The sequence below is a fragment of the Mustela nigripes genome, chromosome 18 (genome assembly GCF_022355385.1).
Source record: "Mustela nigripes isolate SB6536 chromosome 18, MUSNIG.SB6536, whole genome shotgun sequence".
NCBI classification, from domain to species: domain Eukaryota; kingdom Metazoa; phylum Chordata; class Mammalia; order Carnivora; family Mustelidae; genus Mustela; species Mustela nigripes.
The window spans coordinates 5,880,975-5,893,508 of NC_081574.1; the positions used below are offsets into that span (position 1 = coordinate 5,880,975).

General features: G+C 40.8%; 2 protein-coding genes across 4 annotated transcripts in view; one reads left to right on the forward strand and one right to left on the reverse strand.

The window, feature by feature from the left end:
• The window catches only part of ANGPT2 (angiopoietin 2), a 53,454-nt gene extending 41,450 nt beyond the window's left edge, over positions 1-12,004 (reverse strand). For both annotated transcript variants that reach the window (XM_059384228.1, XM_059384227.1), the window contains exon 1: positions 11,050-12,004. In XM_059384228.1, coding sequence (XP_059240211.1) covers positions 11,050-11,334 — 285 coding nt within the window. In that variant the 5' untranslated portion in view covers positions 11,335-12,004. The remainder of the gene's footprint in view (positions 1-11,049) is intronic.
• The window catches only part of MCPH1 (microcephalin 1), a 238,384-nt gene that overhangs the window by 152,439 nt on the left and 73,411 nt on the right, over positions 1-12,534 (forward strand). The window lies entirely within an intron of this gene.

The following is a 12,534-nucleotide window of genomic DNA, read 5'->3' on the forward strand; positions in this document are numbered from 1 at the left end:
GAGATAAAGAGACTTGACTATGGTTTTGCCAGCTGTGTACCATGTGACAGAACCCTGAGCTTGAGTTTTCTTTGTAAAGGGGGAAGAGAGTATCTCCCTTCAGTGGGCTGTCACTCCATTGTAGTATGATGCCTGATGATGGTCACCGCCCTCTCTCATCCTACAGCAGCAGCTATATAGCACCAGCAAAAGGGGAAGTGCCTTTCTCTGTTTTGCTGTCACATGAATGGCTTCCTTTTTGCAAGAATTCTGTAGACTCTAAGCAAACAAATGAAAGATGCTGGCATCCGTGTAATGAGCCAACAGCTCCCTGTTTCTGAGGAGCTGAATGCGTGGTGCTAGGTTATGTCCATGGCTGCCGTGGCTGACATGGGTTGCCAACTCAGGATTTTGAATCCTTTAAAACTGAAACGGATAGAGAAAGGATTCCAGCTCTAAGAGAGTTGGTTATTCAACAAATGGTTTCACTATTTCTTCTTCTCATTCAGAGACCACGGACTTGAAGGGTAAAAGAAAGTAGCATTCTCGACGGTAACTCTGTGTTACAGCCGTAAAACCTTCTTGGGTTGGGGCAGGCTAGTCATGTAGTAATAAATAGGTTTTACGTATTAAACATTGTCCATTTAGAAGAAGAAATGCATATGGACGACTGTGTTGTAACCCAGAAGGGGACCATATTTGAAAATATGGACAAATAATCACACATCGCAAAATGGCCAGTGGTTATTTGAGGGAATGGTGTTGTGATTAATCTTGATTCTCTAGCTTATAACCCAGTTATCCCAGCCAACAGTGCTTTTAAGAGCATTTTACTGTTATAGTTAGGTTAAAACCAATTCTGGTTGGGAATTCCTGTTAGTAACATTTTATTAAGTTTAAATCTGGATAAGTTTTAAAAATGTTTTAGTGAATTTAACAGTCTGTTTCTTAGTAACTAAAAATAATAAGGAATTACATATACATGCACCAAAGGTTAAGCATAGATTATTAGCTTGGGGTTGGAATTTGATTGTTATTCAGCAAAATATCTTTTCTCTAGCAGCATTTTTGCACCAGAATTCCTCATTAAGAAGGCTGGTTTGCTTAGGGACATTTTAAGCTACATCTGTATGTAATAATTTTCCAAGATTCCAAAGACTAGATAGTAGTTAATAAAACTCAAAGGAATATTCTGATTATCTTCAGACTAGTGTTTATAATTATCCAGCAGACAACCAAAAATTGATAGTATCTGTTGATTCCACAAATCTAATGGCAGAGAAAATACTTACAGAAGCCTAGAGGAAATGATACCTCTTAGGAATTTTGAATCTTGTCTACCTAGACACGTGGGTTGATGAGTTAACTCCAGAATGCCCACTCAGAAGGCAGCTTGAAGAGTGCCCTTCCATAGTCTTTAAGTTCCTGCCTTCTCTATAAACTGAATGGGCAGAAGGGCAGTGTTACTTATAACTTACTGGGCGCTGAAGTGATAAAAATACATTTAACAATAAAGTCTGACTGTTTTAATGGGCCCTATAGCTTTATCGGCAAGCATGATGGAGCAGGATAGGCAGGGTGATATGGGGGAAGAGGTCGTCCACAGTTTCAGAGCAGGTTGTTTCTAGAGAGGCGCCCAGCCGTGGGGTAGAGGCACTTTCCTTGTGCACCTGCAACAGCCCTTTTCCATGCTGAAAGGAAATTCACGATCTTACAGTAAAGATGTGCTTTGAGGTGTTCAACTCAAAGGTATAAGGTCAGATCATTTACCCTGACAGCTCTCCTGATCCGCACAAGAAGATGTGCGGACTTCTACTTAAATCTCTTGAGAATGTGTGTTATTATAAGAAGCTCTGAGATAAAGAGACTTGACTATGGTTTTGCCAGCTGTGTACCATGTGATAGAACCCTGAGCTTGAATTATGAATGGAATTATGATCTTGAATGTGAGAGATGGTACAGGTCTTGTTAACTGTGTTTCTGATATTGTTATTAAAATTAATTATAATTATAATCCCTGCACTAGTGTAGTATCTTAGAGTTTCCAACTTGCTTTTGTACTCATCAACTTACAAACACATAATCCCTTAAAGTCCTTGCTGTCCCCTTGTGTTTCTGAAGGTGCACAGTGGGGGTTAAACAAATGTAGTTAATCATGCTAAAAAAAAAAAAAAAAACAGCCACTTCCTAAGTGAAAAGGCTACATACTGCATGATTCCAAGTATATGACATTTTGGAAAAGACAAAATTTCGGACACAGTAAAAAGATCAGTAGTTTGCAGGGGTTTGGAGGAAGGAGAGACGAACCGGTGGAGCACAGGTGGTTTTTAGGGCCGTGAAAATACTCTGCACGGCACGATTATGGTGGACGCATGTGCCCACAAACCTACGGGTGTGCGATGCCAAGAGTAAACCCTGATGTGAACTGTTGGCCCTGTGCAATAATGGTGTTTTAGTGTAAGTTCATCCGTTGTGACAGATGTCACTGATAGTGGGGGGAAGCTATGCATGGATGTGGCAGCAGGAGGCATTTGGGAAATCTGTGTATCTTTTCAATTTAACTGTGAGCCTAAAACTGCTCTAAAAAATAAGTCTTTCAAAGTCATTTACTACGTATGAAGAGGAAAAAATGAAATAACAAAAAAACTGGTATTCTGTAGCTTCAGATTGCACTGCTTATATAGTTAATTAAACATGCAGGCACCCGGACACCTGGGTGGTTCAGTTAAGTGTCTATCTTCAGTTCAGGTCATGATCCCAGGGTCCCAGGATCGAGTACTCGGATCGTTCCCTGCTCAGCAGAGAGCCTGTTTCTCCCTCTGCCCCTCACCTCACTTCTATACTCTCTCTCTCTCAAATAAATAAATAAATAAAATCTTTTAAAAATAAAGTTAAAAAAAAAGCATGCAGACAGCAAAACCCAGAAAAGGAACTTCAAAGGCATGCTTGTCTATCAATAATAGTATTGACTTCACATGTAAACATGATTTATTTTATATTTAGATTTCTTTGAATCTGAATAGTTGTGTCCAAGATACGTCTTCTTTTGGTATGAAATGACTTTTTTAAAAAAAGATTTTATTTGTGTTTGTGTGAGAGAAAGCGTGTGTTAATTAGGGGCACGCAGAAGCTGACGCGCAGCGCAGGTTTGCCCTCTGTTCCTGTCGTTTATGGAACAATCGTAATGAGGACGCCATCCTGGAACACTGAGGGCGATGGGGACGGTGGGTTCTGTCACCAGGCTAATCAGCACATTAAGTCACCCTCCCAGTGAAAAGACTGCTAATATGTGAACAAGTATGAATATGGCCTCGATGGGATGTGACAAGATGGAGAAATGGAGAGGTTGAATGCTTGCCTCCTTTTAAGACTTTATTGATTTTCTCTACCTAAAAAACAGATTAATAAGTAACTTGTGAATATTCACATATACAGTGATGTAGTCTCAAAGAGGCTGTGTCAATATGACAAAATACTGTATTTTCTAAGACCCAAGTATCTTGATATCCTTTCCCTTAAAAACCACCATTGTCCATGAAAAAGTGTAACACGATGTGTTAATAAATACCAGGTGGTATTCTTAATGCATATAGTTCATTGACTTGATTGTTGTTTTTTTTTGATATTAGATGTGAAGACTTTGTAGTGTTAGGTTGTCAGGTTAATGTCAAGATTTCAAAAGCAATTCATAGGCTCTGAAAAGTTGCTCAAAGGAAGGACTAAGGCTGATTTGGGAGCAAAGTAATTACTGTCCCAGGCGCCCCCCCCAAGGCTGGTCCCACAGAGGTTTTAATTAGGTTCTAGTTGAATGGCAAAGATAATGGTTGTAGCTGGTTGAAGGAGCTATGATGGTAAAAGGATTTGGTCCACTCCTCAGGGGATTTTAATAGGTTTTACATCTTTCATCGGCTGGTATGTGCCAAGATTAGGATAAGAAAGAAAGGTGATTTCATGGGGAAATATCTAATTAAAATATTAATTTGCAGACAGCTAGCATACTTGACTCAGAGTTCAGGTGGTAGAGGAGAGTTCATCCCTTTACTGTCAAAGCATACATAAAACAGTCATTTTTAACTCCAGTAAATGTTGAAAACTTTTATTCTAAAACACTGAAAAAAAATTTTTTTTTTACCATTTTTGATTATATCAGATCATTGATCATTTGTCATTTTAAACAATACCATGCTGACATCAAGGTATTTTTGGTGATACCTATCATAGAATCCTGGGTGATTTTAAAATCGAATTAGAGGGCAGAGCGGGTCGCACATTACTTTCATGGGACTGGATTTTATTTGTCTGAACTTCCAAGTGTTCGTGAAGTTCAGGATGTCGTCCCTCAGGCAACAATCAGAAGAGGGTTGCTCCTGTGGGTATGATGTGTGAGAAGGTGCATATATACTTGCTCTCGGTTATCACAGAGTTTGTTTTTACTCTTCTTAACTACAAAGTGGAATTTTGGGTGATTACTTTACACACGAGATATTCCCAGTTGCTTTTTTTTTTTTTTTTCCTTAGCTGCTTTGGTACAATGCTCATATAGAAACGATAGCACGTTTTACCTGTAAATATTGGATGATGAGGTTGTCCGCTCAGTAGCCACCATGTGCCAAACCTGCTGACATGCTGTGGCATCCCAGTACGCAGGTGTGCCCGGGAACGCCAGCCCTGCGCTTGTCTGCGAACACCTGTCTCGCAGGTGGAGGGAATTACTTCTTGCTGACTTGGGATGTCAACAAGCTACTTCACCTCCCAGACCTACTTTCTTTTTATTTTAATTTTAATTTGTTATTACTTTTTAATTTATTAGGATATACTGTAGTATTTGTTTCAGGGGTACAGGTCTGTGACTCCTCAGTCTGACACACTTCACAGCAGTAGGGATAAGTATACATGATATTGCAGTATACGCAGCACATAAGAAAATAACCCTACGTCTACAGGCATCTAAATATTAAGGGTGGTCATTTCAGAGTGATAGAATTATACATAGTATGTGTCTTCTGTGCATCCTTTGTATGCTCTGTTTTCTATAATAATCTTGTATCACTTTGATGACAAGGAGAAATGACCATTTGGAAAGGGTTTGAATGGGTTTCCCTTTTGTGAAAGAGCTGTCATTGGAGTGACCAAACTGGTACCATGCCCTTCTCCACCCCTGCTCTCCAACACTCCGATCTCCTTTACCAGGTCTTCTCTAGGCACTCAGTGATTTTGGGTAGTGCTTCCTACCTTCGGACACACATCCTGCCAGGAACGCTGTGCTATAACGTGGCAAGTCCCCACCAGGGCCAGACCCTTGGTCACGGACTTCGCCTCAGTGATTTTTTTCTGAGTGCTAGAATGCCACCAGGATACACGGTGGCTTTCAATAAATATTTGTTGAACAAATAAATGGACTTTAATGGCTCTTGCCCAAAAGGAATGGGAGGGGGTGGAGTGGAATTCAGTCATTTACGTTAGTGGACTAAGAAATAGCACCAGGTCCATATCTATTCACATTTGTCCCGACAGTTTGCTGTAGTTTTTCCAGCTCCATGGAAAATTCTGTTTTTTGTCAAAGGGGGGGATGTACGTGCCTTTCCGTGTTTGTTTTCCTCTCTAGGTAATCCATACAAGACTTCCAAACTGCAAAGCACATTGATATTATCTTGACCCATGTTTATAAGTGATTAAAAATAGATAGGATTATATCTCCCATGCCTGTGTTCTAGAGATGGTCTTGGAACAAAATGGGCTAAAGTGTGGAAAGTGCTTTAAAGTGATTCAGTGCTACCTGCTAGCAGCCCCCAAGAACTGTGTTACTAATACTATTTCCGTGAGAAAAGTGTGACTGGGAAATTGAGAAGCTCTCTTTTTATCAGAAAAATTCTAGAATAATTTAGGAGAAAAATCTTATTGTCAGGTTGTTCAAGTCAAAGAAGGATATAGTGAAAAGACTATATACACACACACACACACACACATATATATATATAAAACTTCTGAATTTATGTTTAATAAAAAATAAATTATATTTTATAGGTATAGCTGTATGTAAAAGCATGTCTATATATAGGAGAGATAATAGTTTGCACAGCTATCATTATCATTAAGTAATACAGATATTCTACAATTTATGAGCACCTGCTTGGAAAATCTGTATCTGTCCATGGTTCATCGCATATAGCCTCTAGGTCTCAATTTGGGAAATCCACAGAGCTGTGCAGGCCGTGCTGTCACTTGATGGCCAGATGTGTGGCAATATTAACTACCTTTCTTCTGTCACAACAGCCATGCAGTAACACAGCCCCTTTTCCTCACCTTGATTGAGCCCTCATGGGTAGTGTCTCCCCCCCCTTGTCTCTGTCTTTCCCTCTCTGTCTCTGGCTCTCTCAGGCACACGTGCACACACACACCCCTTTACTTCATGTTCTCCTTTAACTCACTCTTCCAAATTCTGCTTTTTCCCTAAATAAAATCTCTTTCTTTTAACCTCTTTCCAGGTCATTCGTGATCCAAATAAAGGTTCTGATCATATCACAGAGGTATAATACCACACGCATATTTTAAGAAGGAAATCCATGCATTTTCATATTAAATTTTTAAAGGGCTCGTATGAATCTCTTAAGTGCTTGTCTGGAAGCTGAAGATTAGGGAAAGGGAGAATTTGCTTCCTCCTTTCTACTGTTTTAATGGTTTGATTTGCTTATTTTACATTGCCTGTATATTACTTTCATAACATGTGTGCTTTATTTTTTCAAGTTATCCATATGGTGGTAGGGTTGATTTAAACTGTTGTTTTTCAATTATAAATGCATGAGATTTCAGTTAGAATTAAAATCAGCACTCTGGGCCAGCCTGCCAGAGGGTCACCCTTTGTAAGGTCATTATCCCTTTCATGTTCCTGTATAGTCACTGGATCACAACCTGTTTGTAAAGAACCACATTGGTGAAAATAAACCAATTTTCAAATTTTAGTATGGAGACTCTACGGATTACCTAGTGTCTAAACAGGAAGTACGATATTATGGAAGTTGTGTCCAGCTCCATTTCCTAGTTCTAGACTCCACAGGCAGATAGTTGTCTCCACACAGTGCAGTGCCTCCGCGGTTCAGTGTGCCAGAAGCCCCGGTTATCAAGCAGAGACTACTTGACCGTGGAAAGTGAATATTATATAAACAGCATATACTATGTGTACTAAATATTCAGTATGTTTTATACAATATACATAGTGAGCACACATTGCACTATGTATATCTTACATGATACACAGTAAACATTATACCTGCATTTTCCAAACTTAAATATGTAGTGCTTCCTCTCCCATCGTGACATTGTAATCATCTCCTCATTCCTTGCTATAGTGATATGAGTATATAATTAAATAACAGTAGTAACCATTTCCCTGCCATCTGAAACACAGGCTTTATTCCACTTGTCTACTGAACACAGTCATAGTTCATGATTCAAGACACAGCGGATACAGCACAGGAGCCGTGGTTCTTCTCCAGTCGCGAAGTGGGCTGTTGGCTATGGCTATAGTAGGATTTTTTTTTTCTTTCCTTTAATGAACCAAGCTCTGGTTTATTTGTTTGTTTGAATATACAGCTAAGGAATATTTTGCAACCACATATGATAAAATACACACATACTCCCTCTCCACCTCCCCCATGCCCACTGCTACAGGGATGGGGAAGGGCTGGTGGTCTCAGTGCCCCTGAGCCTCTCACCATCCGTTTTTCCCATTGATGGCAATTTTGTTTTTAGCAGCAAAAGTGCATTGTCCCCTCTACATCCACTGGAGAATAGTAGTTCCTCCCACCTTATTAAAAGAATATATTATTAGTAGTTTTAGAGGAAGAAAAGAATCTAGATTCAGGTTTATAGTGCCTACCCTGTACTTCTTTCACTACACACACACAAAAAAAGGAAATGTTTACATCAATTTAATAGGCATTAGCTTTATTTTTCAAAACATTCTGTTTTAAAGCACAATAGGCTTTGCAGTTGTTTATAAATTTGAGGTATCCATCAGTGTGAAATAATTGTTTATTTCCTTTCCCTATTTCCTCTTATCGGAAAAAAAAAAAAATACATTTGGTCTCCATGCAAGATAAAATCCACTTTGCTAAGTTATTTGTCAGTTTTTAGAAAGTGAGTTTAGTATCACTGGGGCAGAGGTTTAGCATAGCTGCAGGGTTAGCAGGGGATTGTGACATACGATTTTTTTAGGTCATTGTGTCGTATTTGGTAAACTGTCCTGCATTATCTTATCCTTGTTTAACCACTGAGCAGAAAGTGAGCCCTCCCTGCATTGTTCATTCATATTACTCTGCACTCATTCAGAAGCCTGACACTTCCTTTGCCTGGCGGATTAAAGGGGCAGTGTGGCATCTTTTGATGATTGCAAAACGGCTTTCTTAGTCCAAGCTCCGTAGGCAGTGCTTGCCGCTCAGGAGATGAACTGCTAGTCATCGGCCCTGAAATCAACAGAAACTTGATCTTGTTTTCCCTCTTAACAACTTTTCTTAAAATCTTAAAGGTTTCCCACCCTGCCACCCCCCCCCCACAGACCCCTCTAATTTTTAGTGTTGATCAGGAAGAGAAAGGAAATATGAAAACATTAAAAAAAAAAAAAAACAAACCTACAACCCTAAAGAAAAGGAAATATGAGAAACAATGAAAAACACAGAATTGTGCTTTTTCGCTTGGGGATAGTCTAGCCATCTAGTTAGATTGTGATGTTGAACCTTTAAACCTGTGGCTTATCTATCATCCCATTATATATTATTTTGTCCCTTATGAGAAAAGCAGTGTTTATTGTCACAGGTGACAAAACACAGCAATAAAAAACAAGCAAAGAGGTTATATTTAACCTCTTTAAACAGGATTCATATTTGCTTTTTTTTTTTTTTTTTTTTTTTTTGCTTTCATTCCAAACGAGAAGCCTGTGATCAGAGTGAACACAGACTCTCAGGTGCGCATCACCCCGATAGGCCAGGTGAACAGGTGCTGAGCTGAGGCAAAGATAAACATGACGTCGTTCTCTGTGACAATTTAGCTAGATAGCTGAAGAAGGAGTCTGGAAATGCCATTGTGCCACTGTTCAAATATTTACTAATTGAACCAGGAAAGGAAAAAATGTTGGTCTCTTCATGTAGAATTTCTTGCTCCTTTCCTTCTTTAAACTGTGTCACAAAGATCCAAGAAAAAGGGGTTGTTTATCTAAGAAATATGAGCCTTGCTCATGGAGTTTTTCAGGTGTGCTTACTGTGGGCTTTATTAAGCAAATGCAATTTAAGCAGTCTTGCATTTGGCAAAACATTCTTTCAGGTTTCTTGACTGTTTATTTTAAGAGATGATTTACCAGTCGGGCGATCAGGGTGTTTACTATGTATGATGTATCTTTCATCTCTCACCACGGCTGTTAGCCCTGGCGTAACCACAGTGCACGGAGAGAGGGGGTTCAGCGTGAACATGACAATGTAAAAAGAAATGGGACGTCAGAGTGAGGACACCTTTAGGATGCAGTTTGTCTGTGTTGCTGTGTATTTTTTGTTTTAAAGTACATCTGTGAATGAACAGCTTCTTTTTTATGCACGTGCATGAAGATTTTAAAAGTGCACACCGCAGGGACCTTCTTAGGAAAAGAGGAAAACCTGGGGGGAGAATTTGCCCAGAAGGGCCAGTGCCTTCAAAGATGATTAGGAACGAGTTGTGTATCACAGCAGGCCTTTCTGGTAAGCGTTTGTTGTTTTCTGTGTCTGCACCGAAGCGGCTGCGTGGTTGCAGGGAACTGCAGCGCTGAGGGCACTCATTCATTCCGGCTTAGACTCAAGTAATAACGTGGTCATTTCCTCTCTGAAGGTAGGACAGCTAATGAGAAACACAGATTTGGAGCCAAGATCTATTCTAAGATTAAGATAAAATATTCTAACAGAGAGTTTATGGGGAAATGAAAGGCTGAGAACTCCTTCTGGGGCAAGGTCTTGCATGAAGTGAAGTAGCTCGCGAAGTAGTACCTTCTCTACCCTGTAAGCACTGTGAGGTACTGTCAGTAGAACATTTAATGATTAATCTATGTATGCAATTTGTTTAAGCCTCCTTTAGAATATATATATATACACATGTATATATATATATATATATTCCATATCAAAAATTTCAGGGAGACTTTGGGTTTTGTAGAATACTCCCCCCCCCCCCCCCACATGTACATGAGGAAAATCCTCACTGGTAAAAGAAAAACTGAGCTTTCCATACCCTGTTTGGGTCAAACTCTCTTTCACCAGACAATCCTGTTTGGTGAAACATCTGTGACACTGTGTATCATCGTGGCCCTGCGAACACGACCATCTTGTCATGGCAGAGCTGTGGCAGAATGCCCCGTATGCCCATCCCCGTGGGAGGACACCCCCAGCCCACTGCTGCAGCCCAGGGGCTGGGGGCCGGACTTACCCCAGGATGCATGTGAAAAGTACCCCATTTACAAACCGACAAACCCTTCAGGGTAAAGCCCACAGGTTCTGAGAAACATAAAGTCTGCTTTATTAAATTTCCTCTCATTTACCAAGAGTCACAATCTATTTTAGTAAATAAATTCAGGAAATTGGTAAAGCACTTTACTCCATCCGTTATGTCAGTAATTAGCATGATTGTCACGTTTTTCCTGGCTCCTGGCTCTGGCTCTGGCTCTGGCTCTTACAGCTTCCCTCCCCCGCACCCCCGCGCCTGAAACCAGTTTATAACATCCCTGGCAATGGGTGTTGCTGAGTCTAAACCACTTACACAAACAACACAGCCTACACGTTTTGCAGAGAAGTGTACTTTCTCTACTTTATTAAGTGACGATTCTGAACTAGGAGATCTCTTTATGGATTCTGGCATTTTTCTGAAATAATCCCTTTCACTTCCCACCCAGGACTACTTTACACCCTGGGCTGGAGTCACAGAAAGGATCATCGGTGTGAGGGTGTTGGCCGCCGTCTCTCTCTCCTGTGCTCTTTGCCTCCCCCTCCTTTTTTTTAAACTGAGCGGATCTTAACAGCTTCATGAAGTTCACCAAGTAAAAATGATTTTTTTTCCTACCTTCATCAGCCACTGAGTATTGTTTTCCATGATGTTCTCCAGCACTTGCAGCCTCTGTACCGAGTCATCGTAATCGAGCGGTGCGTCCCTCTGCACAGCGTTGGGCACGTAGGAGCTGGAAGAGCGACAGTTGTCCGTCTCTGGCAGGAGGAAGGTGTAGCTGCAGGCTCCGTGCTGAACCTGATACTGCCTCCTCCCGATGCTGTCCATGCTTCTCCGAAAGTTGTTATAGGCTGCGGCTAGGACAAGATCACAGCCCAAAGTAAAGAAAACAATCTGCCACATTCTTCCTTTCTTTTGGTAATAAACCAGCAGCTTAGCAGACTCGAAGGCACATGGGAATCCCGGTCCTAAGCTGCCCTCTCAGATGCGGGGCTCTGCGGCCACGGTTTCAGGACCATCTGTGGGAGCCTCTTCCCTCCTTTTCCAGCAGGAACTTGATCGTGAGTGCTGTCTTCCCTCTGGTGGGTCCGTGCTGCAGGGAACTGTCAGATGGCAGCCGCACGAATAACCCTGCTCACTCCTGAGGGCTGTAGTCACTCTACAGATCAGCCTTCATGCTGCTTTGTTTCTCTTCCCCCAGATTCTGCGGTGTCAGGATCGGAATCAATCACTTTCCTTTCCTTATATGATAAGTTGATAAGAGCAGCCAGACCTGTGTAGCAAGCTGCTCCGCCCTCCCGGCGTGTCTGTTATCTTCCTGTAGGGGGTCACTAACCAGGCAACAGGAAAAATCCGAGCATGATGTGTGCTGTTCAGCCAGGGCTATATGCTGCCGAAACCCTCTGGGAAAACCGCTCAGTGACAGGACCCCCGAGTGTTTCAGAGGCACCACCCTAATGGGGCATTTCCTAGAGAGAGCAGCGGGTCTCTCTGAGGCTGGCCTCACAGTGCTTAGCTGGTAACATATCGGGGGTAATAACTTTAAAGTACAATGAAGGTTCCTGTTTTTTCCTTTAGGAATAAAAATACTACAAATATGTCAGGACTTTGGTTTATTTTTGTTATTACAAGCAAAGAGGAAGAAGTCTTGCTCTTGTAAAGCCTCTGCCTTTTCACAGGGAAAAATAGTTTCTGTTGGTATTTCTTGATTTTTTTAACTATTAGCTACATACACAAAATTTCCCTTTAAAAGCGTCAGATAGGAAGATTGCAGTTTATTAAATCATGCTGGGAAAACCAGTTTCTGAGCCCTGACACTTCATCTTTTAAACAAAATATCCACTTCAGTATTCGAAGTAAAATACAGTGGACAGATTAATGGTCCATCAAATTACAATACACAGAGAAATCAGAATTTAAATAAGAGGATGGTGACAGAGGAACACAGACTTTTTCTGTTTTAGATCAGGATTTGCTCAGATCTCATCATTCTGTAATGCTGTAATTTTTTTTTTTCCAGGATCAGTCCCACTCTGTGTTGAACTCGGGCACATCACCTCTCTTTTTTCATTGAACTCTACCGTTCTTATCTGTAAAATTCCA